Source organism: Maylandia zebra, unplaced genomic scaffold (assembly GCF_041146795.1).
Source record: "Maylandia zebra isolate NMK-2024a unplaced genomic scaffold, Mzebra_GT3a scaffold03, whole genome shotgun sequence".
Classification (NCBI taxonomy): Eukaryota; Metazoa; Chordata; class Actinopteri; order Cichliformes; family Cichlidae; genus Maylandia; species Maylandia zebra.
In genome coordinates, this window is record NW_027490033.1 from 340,379 (window position 1) to 357,292 (window position 16,914).

Below are 16,914 nucleotides of genomic sequence, written 5' to 3' on the forward strand. Positions count from 1 at the left end.
TGAGGAAGTCAGCTCGGCTCAGATTAAAGTTTAATAACTGAACAATTTTAATGAACCTTAACGCCTCCCTGGAGCATATATGGAACTGAATCAGTCACTTTTCTTTATTTCCTGATGTTCATATGTGACATACATGTTTTAACCATTAATCTGGAATTAAACTGACATTTAATATATTTTAAGGAGGAAAGAGAAATTTCACCAGAGGATGTTGATGCTGTTCATGGAGACTGAAGACAGAATGATTTATCTGTCCTAATATTTCTGCTGCTCTTTCCTCTGGTGTAAAAATATTTTAACTGTTGGTTTTAATTCAAAATCAATGGTTAAAATGTTAAAATACCAACAAACTTGTGGCGTTAGTGTTGATATTCTGTGAGTTACTTAAAGAGATCACACAGGTACAGGACATATTTTATGTTTAAGTTTATGCATGTTTGCGGTGAGATGTGCATGTAGTGGGCTGTTATGTTGTAAACTGTGTGGATGTGTTTGGGAACAGAAAGATTATTTTACTGCATAAAACGGCGCTGATCAGCTGTTTCTGCCGCTGATACACTCGGCCGGTGAACCACCTGACTCACACAGGCTCTCCTCCTCCACAGTCCTCGTTTATGAAGAGCTTTACAAACACAACATCACGGCTAACAGCTGGATTCTCCCGTTTCAGTGCCAAACAGCCACTTCCTGCTACAGACAGTAAAGTGGACAGTTCGGCGCTAAACATGTTTTTAAAACTTTAAGCTCTTATTTGTTAAAGCCAGCTTCACAGACAGATCTGTGTCAGTGTTTTAGAGCAGGGCTCAGTGGTGTAAACCAGCCTTTATATGTGTTTCATCTCCATTTTTACATTAAACTGAACCAAAACACTGAAACCTTCACCTGATATGTCTGTGTAGGTTCTCATCATACAGTCATGGTAATCTAAGGAGCCTGGAAAGAAAAGTGACTTCTTTAAGTTTCTTGAAGACGTTTCATCTCTCGAAACCTCTGCTGATAATCACCCACACCCTTTTTCACAGCTTGGCTCATGTGATGAGCCACATGATCAATAGTTGGTCAGCGACCCTCTTAAGGGACACTCCCACTAGGATTAAAATCTGGGACTCTCCACTTTTTGGTTTTAGAAGTGAAGAAGCTGAATGTTCGGATTAAACATCTTCAAGAAACTTAAAGCAGTGCACTCGCTTTTCTTTCTAAGCGGCCTTTCTTAGATCACCTGATATAACCTGAGTAAATTATGTCGGGTTTGAAAACTCTGCAGCATGACCCGGGTGTTGCTGGTGGCATCATGAGCTTAGACCCCTCAGTCAGCTCGGTCTGAAGTCATCGCAGCACTAACAGGCACAAATAGGCTCTAACGTGACAAACTGACCCGACATTTAAAGAGTGCCCACTACAGTCTCAGCTAAAACATATGTGCAACGCCAAGGACTGTACACTGGACTCCATTTCAGTGCAAAAGAATAAAACAAAGTAAATCCATCCAATCTCCTCTGCCTGTCCTTATCATCAATAAAAACAATTAATAAAACAGAAAATCATAGAAACAGTCATCTTTGTTATTGCATCATCACACATCAGTTCCCAGTAACTAGTCAGAATGAGACGTTGTTTTCATCTTTCTCACACTCATCTCACTCCCCGGTCACAACAGGTGGTGACTTTAACAGGTGTTACAACCTGGCTCAAAGCTGCAAAAGAGGGCGGAGACTGAAAACAGAGACTGGTTTCATTTTGAAGTACTTAATAACCTCGGCTAAAGATGAAAACAGACAGCGTGACAGGGTCTGACAACGAGTGGTGGCGTCGTCCTAGCCGACCTCGGCAGTTATTCACACGCCATGTCCAAAAACTCCTGCAGTGTGACAGCAGACAGAGGAGGAGTCACAGAGGAGCGTAACAGCTGTGACAGATGCAACAGGAGGACGAGCTCCACCAGTAAACACACTGAAGACAGGAAAGCAGTCACGAGTGATGTTGGTCCTGTTTTTATCTCCACTAAAACCTCTCTAACGTCACATGTAACAGAACACAGACACGTCTGATTATCAGGGACCACGACCCACATCTTTGCCTCACTATGTTTATAAGAAGAGACTGAAAATAATGATTCTCCCAACACATCACCAACACTTTTATGGCAAACAGATAATAGTGAGTGACAAGAGGTGAACTGTTTCATATGCAGTTATCAGGGTAAATACATTTAAACCAAAGACACTGGAAGAGTAAAGGAAAGGAACTGAAGGTGACAATTCAAGAAGCTCAACAGAACTCAAATGTAACATGATCAAGATTCCCTGTTAAAAACAGATATGTATAGTATAATAGTATACTATACTAATAATAGTGTATAGTATAGTAGTATACTATACTAATAATAGTGTATAGTATAATAGTATACTATACTAATAATAGTGTATAGTATAATAGTATACTACACTAATAATAGTGTATAGTATAATAGTATACTATACTAATAATAGTGTATAGTATAATAGTATACTATACTAATAATAGTGTATAGTATAATAGTATACTATACTAATAATAGTGTATAGTATAGTAGTATACTATATGAAGTCTACACCGCCATGTCCTTAAAATTCAGCGAAATTAAGGACGCATTTGAGGGCCGCATTTCGAGCAGCGACCTTCGTCCCGTCGCTGTGATGTAATCGGCCTTAAAATGCGTCATTTAAGGCTGCAGACCCTGAATTGGGATACAGCCAGAGTCTGGTCTCTGTTTTCACAGAGGATGTGGTTCTGTTGGCTTCATCAGGTGATGGCCTCCAGCTCACAGTGGAGCTGTTCTCAGCAGAGTGTGAAGCCGTGTGAATGAGGATCAGCATCTGAGGCCATGGTCCTCAGCTGGGAAAGGGTGGAGTGCCCACTCTGGGTCAGAGACAAGTTCCTGCCCCAGGTGGAGGAGTCTGAGTATCTCAGGGTCGTGTAAAGAAGGGGGAGGGCAGCAGGAATCAACAGACAGACCGTTGCTGCGGTAACAGTGAGGTAGACGCTGTACCGGTCTGTCGTGGTGAAGAGAGAGAGAGCTGAGAGTGACAGCGAAGCTCTCAATTTACCGGTCGATCTACGTCCCTGCCCTCACCTATGGTCACGAGCTGTGGGCAGTGACGGGAAGAACCAGATCGTGGTTACAAGTGAGGCAAATACATTTTCTCTGAAGGGTAGCTGGTGTCTCCCTTGGAGACGGGGTGAGGAGAATCCTCTTCACAAAAACTAATCAAGTGAACAAGACTCTCCAGGAGGGAAACATTTAAATATCCAAGTCCACCATAAAGAGAAAACTGCATGAAGGGAAACACAGATGGTGCATTACAATTCATTGCATGTGTTTTACATGAAGAATGGAGGATATACCGTCCACTTTCACTCTGTCTTTAGCAGCAAGTGGCTCTTTGTTGTTTGGCTAGCTGCACTGAAACAGGAGAATCCAGCTGTTAGCCGTAATGTTGGTGTTTGTAAAGCACTTTATAACCAAGGACTGTGTTTTTAATTTAAACATTAAACTATTAACCGACACTGATCAATGATGTAATGATCACATCTGGACTCACCGAGCCTTTCTGCAGTTCCTCACAGCTGGAATCAGTCTCAGTCGTCCCTCCTTTGAAGCTTTGTACTTCTGCAGGTCAAACTCATCCAGAACCTCCTCTGACATCTGCAGCATGAAGGCCAGAGCTGAGCAGTGGATCTCAGAGAGTTTCTTTGACCTTTGCTTTGACTTCAGGAACTCTTGGATCTCCTGATGTACTGAGAGGTCGTTCATCTCCATCAGACAGTGGAAGATGTTGATGCTTCTGTCAGGAGAGGATTTAAACTTCTTGTTATTCTTCAGGTTCTTGATGACTCTCTGGATGGTTTCTGGACTGTTCTCTGTCTGACCCAGCAGACCTCCTAAGAGTCTCTGGTTGGACTCCAGACAGAGGCCATGAAGGAAGCGGACAAACAAGTCCAGGTGGCCATTTTTACTCTGGAGGGATTTCTCCATGGCTCGTTTAAGGAAATCATCCAGAGAGGACTCGTTGTATTTTTTTCCCAGGAAGTCCTTCAGCACCTCTGACTTCCTGTTGGTGAAACAGTGGAACATGTAGACTGCAGCCAGAAACTCCTGGATGCTCAGATGAACAAAGCAGTAGACTGGTTTCTGGAAGATCACACACTCTCTTTTGAAGATCTCTGTACAAACTCCTGAGTACACCGAGGCCTCTGTCACATCCAGACCACACTGCTCCAGGTCTTCTTGGTAGAACATGAGGTTTCCTTTCTCCAGATGTTCAAACGCCAGCCTCCCCAGCTTCAGAAGAACTTCCCTGTCAGCCTCCGTCAGCTCCTGTGGACTCGTCTCATGTCCCTCGTGGTACTTGTTCTTCTTCCTCTTTGTCTGAACCAGCAGGAAGTGTGAGTACATGTCAGTCAGGGTCTTGGGCAGCTCTCCTCTCTGCTCTGTAGTCAACATGTGCTCCAGAACTGTAGCAGTGATCCAGCAGAAGACTGGGATTCTACACATGATGTGGAGGCTCCTGGATGTCTTCATGTGGGAGATGATTCTGCTGGACAGCTCTTCATCACTGAATCTTCTCCTGAAGTACTCCTCCTTCTGGGCGTCAGTGAAGCCTCGTACTTCTGTTAGCCTGTCAACACATGTAGGAGGGATCTGATTGGCCGCTGCAGGTCGGGAAGTTATCCAGACGAGAGCCGAGGGAAGCAGATTCCCCTGGATGAGGTTTGTCAGCAGCTGGCTGACTGATGACTTCTGTGTGACATCAGACAGCAGCTTCCTGTTGGTGAAATCCAATGAAAGTCTGCTTTCATCCAGGCCGTCAAAGATGAACAAAAGCTGAGAGACAGCCAGCTTCTCTGCTGTGACCTTCTGTAATGTTGGATGGAAAACATGGAGCAGCTCCAGAAGACTGTACTGCTCCTCTCTGATCAGGTTCAGCTCCCTGAATGAAAGCAGAACCACCACACTGACATGTTGGTTCTCCAAGCCCTCTGCCCAGTCCAGAGTGAACTTCTGCACTGAGAAGGTTTTTCCAACACCAGCCACGCCGTTGGTCAGAACCACTCTGATGGGTCTCTGTTGGTCAGGTAAGGCTTTAAAGATGTCCTGGCACCTGATTGGAGTGTCATGGAGGGCGTCCATCTTGGAAGCTGTCTCCAGCTGCCTCACCTCATGTTGGCTATGAACCTCTTCACTCTGTCCCTCTGTGATGTAGAGCTCAGTGTAGATCCTGTTGAGGAGGGTTCTACTTCCTGTTTCATCACTTCCTTCAGTCACACGTTCACATCTCCTCCTCAGACTGATCTTATGTTCATCTAAAACCTCCTGCAGACCAACATCTGCTGAAAGAAAGAAAAACAGAAAGAAAACTCTTCAATGTCTGAACAACAACAAGAAGTCCAGTTTTCAGAAATGAGTCCATCAGCAGACAGATGTTCAGTCTTACTTTGTACACAGCTGCTCTGACTGGCTGTCTGCAGTCCAGCTCTGCTTCTGGATCTTTCTCCACACTGGGGACAGGACCAGTCTCCTGATGAAGCAGACTGGTCCCAGTATGAGGAGATGCACTGTCTGCAGAACCAGTGTCCACAGCTGGTAGAGACTGGATCCTTCAGGACGTCCTGACACAAAGCACAGCAGGACAGCTGCTCCTCCTCACAAACACCACTCCTCTTCCTCTTCCTCCCTCTGTGAACACATTTCTTTATCACTAAAATCATTGACTGTCAGTGACAAACATCCAGATTTGATGACACTGTGCAGAAGCTCTGATGGTCACAGAGAAAAGTCAAAGTGGAGAAACTTGTGTTTGAGTTCAGAATCCAAGTTTCCTTTGCTGTTCCTGCCTGTCTTATTAAACACAGAGTGATCAGCCTACAAACTCCACAGTAAAAGCCTTCATCACAGAGCTGATTATGTCCTTCACTGGATGTACTGGAAGTTTGGGATCCATCACTTTCAACTGACCTTTGACCTCCTCTAAAAACTGTGGTGGAGCAGCGGTGTCACATTCAGAGCTTTCAGCTTTATTTTGAAAGAGTTCAGTCATCAGGAAGTGAACTTCTGGGTTCTGATTTCCTTTCTATTCTTTTACAGAAGTGAAGAAGAAGAACTAAAAGCTTTGAAATGATCTGAGTGATATTTTTGAACATTGCCACCAAATTGAGTTCAGCCTCCAGCAGTAACTTTGTTTCATGATGCCTCCCTGATGATGTGATGTTTGATTACAAACCTGTTTATGTGTTAGACATTAATCACATGAACACAGGCAGAAAAAAGAAGCCAATGAAACAAATGACAGAAACGTGTTCATTCACTGCCATGATCCATATTTGATATGTACAGATGTTTGTAAAGAACACGTGTGCAGCGCTTTGTTCTGAGTATCTGCTGTCAGCACACAGTGCAGCAATAACTACAACCACACGTTTCTGTAGATCCTGAACATCAGCCTGGAGGAATCTGACCTCAGGTCTGCACACAGAGGAGCTTCACCTCTGGGATGATGCTGGCTTCAGCTCCTTCTACAATCAGGCAGAAGCTTCTGCACCATCAGGACACAAACAGAGAGGAGCTTCTATCCTCAGACCATCCAAGTCCTAAATCAGAACATGCTCCCCTCATAGCATCACCATCAGGGTTTAAACAGGACCTTACATCATGTTCTTGTCTCACTGTCATATTTCAGATCATACCTGATTCATTATGACGTCACACGCTGCTACACTGATCCTGCTGCTTCATTACTGCTGATATTACTCTGCTCACTCTGTTCAGTTACTCTGTTTACATCACTTTGCTCATTTGCTTTGTTCTGCTTGCACTGCTCTGTCAGTACATGCTGTGCTAATGTGGCACAAAGCACTTTAACATTACATCTGCACAATGTTTCATTATTTCATTTAATGATTGTTTCTAATGTTTTGTCCAGTCACAGGAGCAGCTCAGCACATTTCACTGTGTTGTACGTGTATGACGATGCCTGTGACAAATAAACAGCCTCGGACTCTTCAATCTTCTGCATTTCTTTGGAGATCAGCTCAGTGGCCTGTTGAGACCATCTTTCTATTTCTGATGACTCAGTTCAGATTATTATCCTGATACTTTCTTTTAAAATGTGATGAAATCATTTATCTGATGTTCTGACACAAACTCACCAAAACAATCCCAAACAGCACAAACCACCACGTTACACACAGTGTAATAAAAATACAGGCAACTACAAATAAAAACACTTTAAAATATAAACTAAAATTACAAAGTGGTCACAGAATTTCAAACACCCGTAAATGAGTCAGCAGATCTCTTACATGGTCAGCTGAGCTCCATGATTGAAGAACATTGTTGCTGCAGGTTCATCACTGAAGCCTGGAGGTCTGTTTTTGGACCGGTCACTCCTCACAGACACACAGCTGGATGCTGGAGACTGTGACCTCTGACCTCTGCAAACACAAACACATCACATGAATTACTGATTAATCTCTGTTTAAAATCTTTTAAGCAGCTGCAAACACACAAACTGGATGATGTGATGGTTTCTGTCAGTAATAGTTGTCTCAGATTAGAGTACAGACGGCTGCAGAGACGTTCACAGCAACAGAGAAGAAATCATTACCTTGGATTGCATTACTACTACGATTGATACTAGCATTATCGTACCCGGACCACCATTAGGAATCATTTATGATGTCACTGGTAGAACATTTATAGAAACAACCTTTGAACTCTGAGTCAGCAGCTCTCTTACATGGTCAGCTGAGCTCCATGATTGAAGAACATTGTTGCTGCAGGTTCATCACTGAAGACTGGAGGAACTTTTTCTTTGGACCAGTCACTCCTCACAGACACACAGCTGGATGCTGGAGACTGTGACCTCTGACCTCTGCAAACACAAACATCAATAACTGATCAGTTCTCTCTGACAGCCATATGATCAGCTGATCCCTCTGTGATATTGTGTCTGCCTCATAACGCTGACAGGTCAGCCAATCATCAGCGGTTTTTTCTGTCTCTGAATGAACTCAGTTTGTTCTCAGCTCTTCTCTGATTCTGCTGCACTGACTTCACTTAAACTTACAGAGTTCAGATCTTAGCAAGAAAACAAGTCAATAAAAATCAAACTCAGATCAAACAGTTTGAACCAATCACAGATCAATGATTCTGTCATGGTTATGTTGAAATGACTAATAAAGTTAGTAGTGTTCTTACATTATTGCTGCAGGTCCATGACTGTAAGGTGGAGGTGTTTGTGTAACCCCGTCACTCCTCACAGACACACAGCTGGATGCTGCTCCGTCCTCTTCCTCCATCTTCTTGATGTCAGGGTGGAGTTAGTCTGAGAGGTAAACACACACACTCAGAGGTGCTGTTGTACTGGAAGCATCACACTGACGGCTTTCTAATGTTGGAGCTTTGGCCCTAAAGTCCAAACCAGTTATTTTAGAGGCTCAAAGTCTTTAAAAAACACCAAAACCATCACATTATTTAATAAGTACATGATCAGGTGGATGAAGGAACTCAGTGTGTTTGGGATCATCATCATGGTGAGGAGCCCACATGTTACGGCTCCTTTGGAGAGAAGCTGAGGATCACTGCAGGAAGTGAGCTCATGAAACCAAACTGCTGTTTGTGAGCAGGATGACTCTGTTATTGGACCTGCTCTGTGTTCTACATATGATCAATACTTCAAATATCTGTAAACATCTCATCTTGTATTTGTTGCACTTGGTCACATCTGTCTTTAAAAATAGATTTTTAATGTCACTGAGAGTTCTTTTCTACCTTTATTGATTTATTTTGGAATAAATTAAATATAAAGGTGCCAAAAACTGCCTGCAGCTTCTGCTCTGTGACAGGAAACTACTGTCAGGCTCAAAATGACTTCAGATTATTCATCACAGAGTGTTTATGGATCACAGGACACGTTACAGTTTTACAGCCTCACGGACATAAAACTCTTAAAGTTTGTTTCTGAAGGGATTTTCAGATCAGACCTGATGTTTCTGCCTACAGCCTGTTTACCGATATAATCAATATCAGACATCAGAGCAACAGAAACCTCGGTGATCAGGACGCCGGGACTGAGAACAGGAAGTGGCTCAAACGTCGCACTTTCATAAAGTCAGCCTGAACTCCACTCACAGAGTTTCTGTCGCCATTTTAGTTTTAAAACCCGTCGTGATAAGGGCGGGTCTTACTGTGAACCTGCGCGCTCATTGGCTAATAACTTGAGATTGACAAGTCGTTATCCAATGAGCGCGCGGCTTCTCCCAACATAAAGTAGTTTCCTTTGAAAAACCAAAGTCTGATTATTTTTGCCTCCACTGACGGAGCCTGTTGTTCCCGCCACAGAGACACAGTAATGTCAGAGCGGTGTTAACACTCACCTGCCTCAGCACAGCTCTCACTCTCCTCCTGCTCTCTCAGCTAAACTCACTTCCTCTCTACTTACAGGAAACCAGCGCTCAGAGGAGCCGAGCGGCCTCACGTTTCACCCACAGACACGAACAGCGTGGAATTATTTTATGTCATAAGAAGAAACATATTCATGTTAACACTCACCTGCCTCAGCTCCACCTTCCTCCTCCTGCTGCTCTGAACGGAGGATCAACACTTTCACTTTCACTGCTCCTCCCTAAACACAGAGGATGCTGGGACTTGTAGTTTTTACCTTGTGTGATATTTATGGCTGTGACACTAAATCACAGCATGTAAACTTCCTGCAAACATGTCACAGGCGATAAAAGTTTCACATTAAAGGTGAAGTTATTTTTCTGTCTCATGTTCAATAAACAGTGAGCTGGGAAAACTGAAGAACAGACTTCAGACGTTCCCTGCAGAGTTTCTGCTGCTCGGTCGTCTGCATGTTGCTGAGACTGAGCTGATGATGAAGCTGTGATGGGTTTATGGCACGTTTGGTTCTGGAGAAGAGTTTTACTGCTGGTGCAGGTGAAATGATCAGAGGTTACAGCCTCTGGGTAAAGTGGAGGCAGCGATCAGGACAGCTGAGCAGCAGAGGTCTCGAGGGTCCTAAAGTGTAAAAGCATCAGAATCAGAATCAGAAAGGGTTTTATTGCCAAATGTTGAGCAGGTTTACAACATTAGGAAATTGCTGCGGTGCTTCAGTGCAAACATACTGTCATAAATTACGCTTAAATAGACACGAAAATAAAAATAAGAATAAGAATTAAAAGTGCTAAGTAGATAGATATATACATGATATATACATGAGTGCAGGTGGTGATCAGTGCCAAACACGGAATGATGCAGTGAACACAGCGTAGGGTGTTAGTGGTGGGAACAGTCATACGGTTATTGTTCATGTGTCCGACAGCAGAGGGGAAGAAACTGTTCTTATGGTGAGAGGTTCTGGTGCGAATGGACCGGAGCCTCCTGCCTGAGGGGAGCAGGTCAAACAGACTGTGTCCAGGGTGAGAAGGGTCAGCTGAGATCCGAGCTGCACGCCCCAGTGTCCTGGAGGTGTACAGGTCCTGCAGAGATGGGAGTCTGCAGCCAATCACCTTCTCAGCAGAGCGCACAACACGCTGCAGTCTCTGTTTGTCCCTGACAGTGGCTCCAGCGTACCACACAGTGATGGAGGAGGTGAGGATGGACTCGATGATTGCAGTGTAGAATTGCATCATCGTCCGTGTTGGCAGGTTGAATTTCTTCAGCTGCCTCAGGAAGTACATCCTCTGCTGGGCTTTCTTAATGACGGAGGTGATGGTGGGCTCCCACTTCAGGTCCTGGGTGATGGTGGTACCCAGGAAGCGGAATGAGTCCACAGAGGAGATGGGGGTGTCAGTCAGGATGATGGGGGGGGAGTGGAGCTGTGTGCTTCCTGAAGTCCACAATAATCTCCACTGTCTTCTGGGCATTCAGCACCAGGTTGTTGTGGCTGCACCAGGACACCAGACGTTCAACCTCCCTCCTGTAGGCAGACTCATCCCCGTCCGAGATGAGTCCAATAACGGTGGTGTCATCAGTGTTAGTAACACAAAGATCACAGAATGGGATCATCCACACAACACTAACATCTAAATCCACGGCAGGAACTCTTCCAGTGTCCTGAAAAATCTGTGTGCACGATGCTGAGATTAAAATCTGTCTGCTCATCTTAATGCAATATTTACTAAAGTCTGGTAGAAGTTTTACTGATTTCCAGTCCACTTAGCAGACGTGTGGATAGGTGGTGGGTTGTAGAGCAGACTGAAAGCTTTAAGTTCATCCTCTGATTAAAAACTCAGACCCACAGATACAGGAAGTATAACCCTGGTGTAAGACAGGAAACAGCAACACGGCAGCCATCTTTTTCCTCCCATGCTGACAAGTGTCCCAGCAGAAGCTGGGGTTTGTTAGATCCTGTTCGATCCAGAGGAAACAGGCTAAAAGAGTCGATCAGGGGGGATCATGGTTTTATTATGTGCTCGTTATGATTGAAGCTCTGGTTGTGTGTTAGAGACAGAACCTGCAGATTCCTCCACTCTGCCTCCTCCTCTGCAGGAATCAGCCTCTTGGCTGGTTTTATTCACCAACGTGAATAAAATCATCAAACTAATCCAAGTTCATTGTGAAATGCCTGAAAATGGAGGAATAAAGCTGTCAGTTACCGTATAAAGTTTGAGTTTGTCAGTGTTTTACACGGAGACGGTCGTCAGATGTTGAATGTTTAGCATGAATGTTCCACATCTGGAGAAACCTTCAAGATTAAAGCCAGTGAAAAGTGAAGAGTTTCTGCAGCAGCCGCACTTCCTGCAAATCTGTTCTTTCAAAATAAAGTGAAGAATCTAAAATTATATTCACGACAGGTTTAAAGGTGAAGGTGGTCACATGGTTTTAGTGGAATGCCTACGTGGGCGCGTCTGAGTGATTTTGATTCAGATTCGTGCAGCGTGGAGCAGTAAACACTTGTTTTTGTTCATCTGGACTCATGAATGATTCCAGTTAGCACATTTCCAGCCAATGAAACGTAACTACAGATGAAGACAAACACATTTAAGCTGCCTGACTCTCGAGTGTGGGTGCGTGTTCCCATTTTCAGGCTGTTTTAGTTTTCAGTTTAGAGGAACGCTGCAAACTCACAAAAACTTCTTTCTTGTGAGGTTTTGTTGTCAGACTGATAAAAGCAGCAGCAGCTGGTGTTTGATGAGCAGACGTGTGTTTCCTGTTCTGTAATAATCAGCTTGTTACCATCACATAATGAACTCAGCCGTGACCAATGAGGCCGTCCTTGTGCGGTTCTCTGGCGCTGATTCTGACTGTGACCTTCACCTCTGCAGGGTCGCCTCTGCTCGTGGCTGAGCTCGTGTTTGTCAGGCTGACAAAATAAAAGCTTCTTCATTTCTGTGGCTGAAGAGGAGTCTGCTCTTCTTCACCAACAGGAAGTGAAACATTTCTCACTGATTCTGAAATCTTCACTTGTCTCACAAACTCACAGTAACACACACGGTTGTGTTTTCATATCCTTGTGGGGACATCTATTTGACATCATGCTCTCCTCAGCCTTTTACTCTAACCATTAAGACTGAATGCCTAACCCTGACCTGACTGTCCCTGACACTAAAACCACATTCTGAGTCTCACAAATGTCTTCAAACTTGTGGGGACGGGCATTTTGGTCCCCACAAAGACATGTAAACATGCACACACACAGGTATTAATGACCTCACAGGTTCATGTTTGGGGCTTTTAGCATCTTTGTGTGTCGCTCAGATTTAATTCACTCTTGTTTTGAGGTTTTGTGCCTTTTTGTTTCATTCTTTGTGCGTTTATTTTCTCTTTAAGCCTTTCAGGACTCGTGTTGTTGCCTTTTTCCTGGTGTGTTATTAGTATTTTTAATTTCTAAACTTATTCTAAAAGAAGGACCGATGGAACATTGATGTGAAAATAAACATGATCATTTAATGTTTTTGTCAGTCATTAAAAGATAAATCCTGGTCTTTCATTTTGCTGCTGCATTGTTCACAGAAACACATATTTTCCTGTTTCTTTCTGTTTGTGTGTTTCTGCTTTTGCCTGTTTAGAGCTGCTGAGCAGGAAAACCCAGATGAACAAAAACCTCTTTTAAGTAAATGTTTGAGTCACTTTGAGTCACTTTGGGTCTGAACTGAAGCCGCCGCCTCTCACCAGGGGCAACTCCAGACTGAGTCAGAGTCGAGCCCCTCTCCAGGAGGCTGGTTCCAGAGCCCAAGCCGTGTGTTGAGGTGAGCCTGACTATATCTAGCCGGTTCCTCTCAACCTCACGCACTAACTCAGCCTCCTTCCCCACCAGAGAGGTGACATTCAATGTCCCAATTGCCAGTCTTGGGGTTTGGTTCGCTCCTGGACGGCGCTCACAATGCACCCAACACACATTAGTTGGTATCAAATGAGCACAACTGATCATTAATCCCACTCCATGGTCCTTAGGGTGGCACAGTTGCTTCACTCTCTCCTCTTATTCCATTAGAAAGCATTCTGTATGTCCCTAATATAACTGAGAACTTCAATAAAATCTCTGAATCTAACAATATAAAAATGGCACTGAGTCTGTCTGCATTTGTGTGACATTAATGTTCCACTTTAACTTGGAGGTTTTGACTCCCACTTTTAACTCCTTCTCTTAATGTGGACGATCATACAGCTGGCTTCTTGAAAGGGGGGTGGGTGGGGGGCACACTACAGCCAAACTACACAACAGGACAAATGAAAAGAACAATCACAACTTCTCCTGTATCAGTGTGTTGCAGTGATTGTTTAGTTTTACTATCACTCAGTGTTTCTCATCAAAGGCAGTGCAACTGTCTGTGACACTGTGGCACTCTGTCAAGATTGTTGCACATTTGTGTCTCCTTTATAAAGTCAAACAGGATTTTGAATTGTCTGACATTTGCACGGGAATCTGGAGGAGGGAGACGGGCCTTCTTCAGTTTCCTAAGAAACTGTAGTAACTCTAACTCTACTCTAAGAGAGAGATCCACTAATGCCTCGCACCAACACAAACTGGGTTCTGGAGTCAAAGAGCTGTTAGTGTTTACAAATCGAGCGCAGCGACAGGATTGTGTGTCAGAGACAGAATCTCAAAGATTTTTGTGGCCCTGATGAAGACCCAATTCTGGACATTCAAACTGTGTTATTAATGTTTTTAACATCTACAGATCATTATCCAGATATTTAATACAAATAAGCATGTCTTATTTTTGTGTTTTATAGATTTGAACTCACATCTCCTGTGTTTAGAAAACAGCAGAACTTTTGTAATTGGCCCAAAAAACGAACCATGTCTGTAAGCGCTGTTTTGAGCCTTTTAGCAAATCTTGCCCTAAACAGCCTGTTGCTGTTACAAAGCAGAGGAAACATAGTGGAGTCTAATTGTTGCACCGTGGAGCTCAGCTGAACTCAGTTCTGGGAGTTGAAATCAACAGAAAGTGTTTCATTTGACACTGAAACAGTTTCTTTTCCATCCATGAAGGAAGCTTTTGTATTTCACTCAGCAAAATATACAGTCTGGACTGCACAACATTTCAGACTGCATGTGATCTGTGCACAAAAACATCGAGCTTCATGGACACACGCAGGTCCTGCTCCACTTCCTGCTGTTGCCATGGCTTTGCTCTCGTCTTGCATTCAGTCTAATTACAGCTTCTTATTCAAACTCTGCACGTCACTAATTCCTGGTCTCTCCTTGTTGAATACTTTTTATCTTCAGCTGTCCTTGAAATCACTGAAAATCATACAGTTATGTCTATAAGACTTTGGACAGAAACAACTTTCTCTAACTTTGGTTCTGTAAATTACAACAATGAATTTGAAATGATACAACTCAGATGTAGTTTCAGCTTTAATTCAGTGGGTTGCATTAAAATGTGAGGAACTAAAGCATTTTTTAGAATTATCCTATGGAGCCCCGCAGGATGTGCTGTATCAAGCATGCACCGGGACGAAGGAAAGACGGTGGACTTCCTGGTGGAGCTTGCAAGAGAGCTGGCTCACTCTCATGTAGCTGGGAAGAAGGCAAGAAAAGAACAGTTGCTTCGGACACAACCCTCCACACCTAGCCCTGGAAAAAGAGCCATGTGTCAGGTCAAACACAAATGCAAGAACAATCATGCCACTGTGCGATGTGTTCACTGCTACAGATACACATGTGGTAAATGCAGACTACAGATACCATGGCAGTGCCAGGATTGTGAGTGATTGCTGAAAATGTTGAAATGTACTCACTCACTTTTTATTATTATTTGTAAATATGTGTACAAATGGTTGGTTTTTTTGTACTGTTTTTAATCAATAAATCTCAGCAACAAAGGAAATACACCCATGTGTGTTGATTTCTCCCTAAGATGGCAAACTGAAACACAAGTTTCCTTGTGGCTCAGGAAACTAACCACTCCAAGTTGGTGACTTTTGGAGATTTATTTTCCTGGATGATTGAGAATACATCAAGACGAACACAAAAGGAAGTTCACCGCTTTTAGCAGCTCCCCCCCAGACAAACAAAGAGGCAGTTGGCAGTTAGAAATCAGCAATCATTCACACACCCCCACTCCCCTCCAGAATTCTCAGGTAACAACCTAATTTACATATGAATGACTAGCCAATTTAGCTTCCACTTGGCTGAAGCTAAAGCCTAGCTAAAAGCCTACCAGCCATTTGGCAACTCAGCCCATCACACGTCCACGTCTCTCCTTGTTTCGTCTTTTATTATGAAAGGGTTGTGTTTCCATGTTCAGTGTGTTTCATTTTGCTTCCCCTGTGGTGTCAGGTTCATTTGTGTCAGCTGTGTTTCCACTTCCCTCCTTTCTCTTCTGTGTGTTTAAGTCCGCTGTCTTCCTCTGGGCAGTGTTGGTGCGTTTTCCTCCGTTCACGTTATTCCGGGTTTCAGGTTATCTCCTGATTCTGTTTAGGTCCATGTTCATGTTCATGTTTTTTCATCAGAGTTTCTCGCATGCACCTCCTCGGATTCATGTTCATGTTTTTCTTGTCATAGTTGTCATAGTCATACCGAGTTATTCCCAGTATAGGTTTTAGTTTTAGTTTCCGCCCCTGTTTGCTGGGCCTTGTTTTGTGTTCGTGTTTTTCAACCTAATAAATGGTTTGTTTTTTTGTTAAGATTCAGGTCCATCTCTCCCTTGTCTGCTTCCAGGTTCATATTGCAATCACATCAGCCACAGTGACAATAAACTTATTTTGATTTTTAACTTTCTTTATTTTTTCAACAATATTATGTATATATAAACATTTTGCATCTTACAATATAAAGCCTGGATCCTGCACATATTGCACTTTGAACTTGAACTGTGTTGTCTGTTTATTGGAGATTGTACTACTTGAATTCATTATCCTGGTGATATAACACATTAATTCTCCATTTGGAATCAATATAGTATATAATACAGTATCTGTCTATCCATCTATATAGCTATTGAATTGAACTGGAGTGAATGGAAGAGAATTAAATAATGGATTTCATGTTCATGTTTATCTATGTTGTAACAGTGACGACTTGAGACATCTGTTTGGCACTATATGAAGAGAATTAAATAAAATTTAAATGAAAATGATATTAACTGTATTTATACATTTTATATTTTTGGATGAGACACTGTCAGTGTGCTGTTATATAACTCAGGTATTTTTAAGGCCTGACTGGTGGCATTGGTGCCCATTGCTTTACTGTGCTGTTGGATGTGTATGTGGGCTATCCCTTGTACCTGACATTTGATTGGGCATCACTGTGTTGCTATGGTATGATCCTGGTAGTTGTTGTTAATAAAACAATAACAAATTCAAATTCAAACATTGCTGCATTCTTCTGTCACTGAGGATTCCAAACCTGCACTCAGTCTCCTCATTACTTTGGTATTGAACAGACAAACTTTGGAGCTCCTGCAAACTTTATTAACAAA

At 43.1% G+C, this 16,914-nt stretch overlaps 1 protein-coding gene across 4 annotated transcripts in view; it reads right to left on the reverse strand.

The window, feature by feature from the left end:
* Positions 1 to 16,914, reverse strand: part of LOC112432436 (protein NLRC3) — a 3,307,575-nt gene that overhangs the window by 266,512 nt on the left and 3,024,149 nt on the right. For 3 of the 4 annotated variants that reach the window (XM_076881157.1, XM_076881156.1, XM_076881155.1), the window contains exons 1-2: positions 5,475 to 7,169; positions 3,582 to 5,370 (exon numbers count right to left, since the gene is read on the reverse strand). The exons of the other annotated variant lie outside the window; for it this stretch is intronic. In XM_076881157.1, coding sequence (XP_076737272.1) covers positions 3,582 to 5,370; positions 5,475 to 5,748 — 2,063 coding nt within the window. In that variant the 5' untranslated portion in view covers positions 5,749 to 7,169. Of the gene's footprint in view, positions 1 to 3,581; positions 5,371 to 5,474; positions 7,170 to 16,914 lie in introns of those variants that run through there. 4 annotated transcript variants of the gene reach the window in all.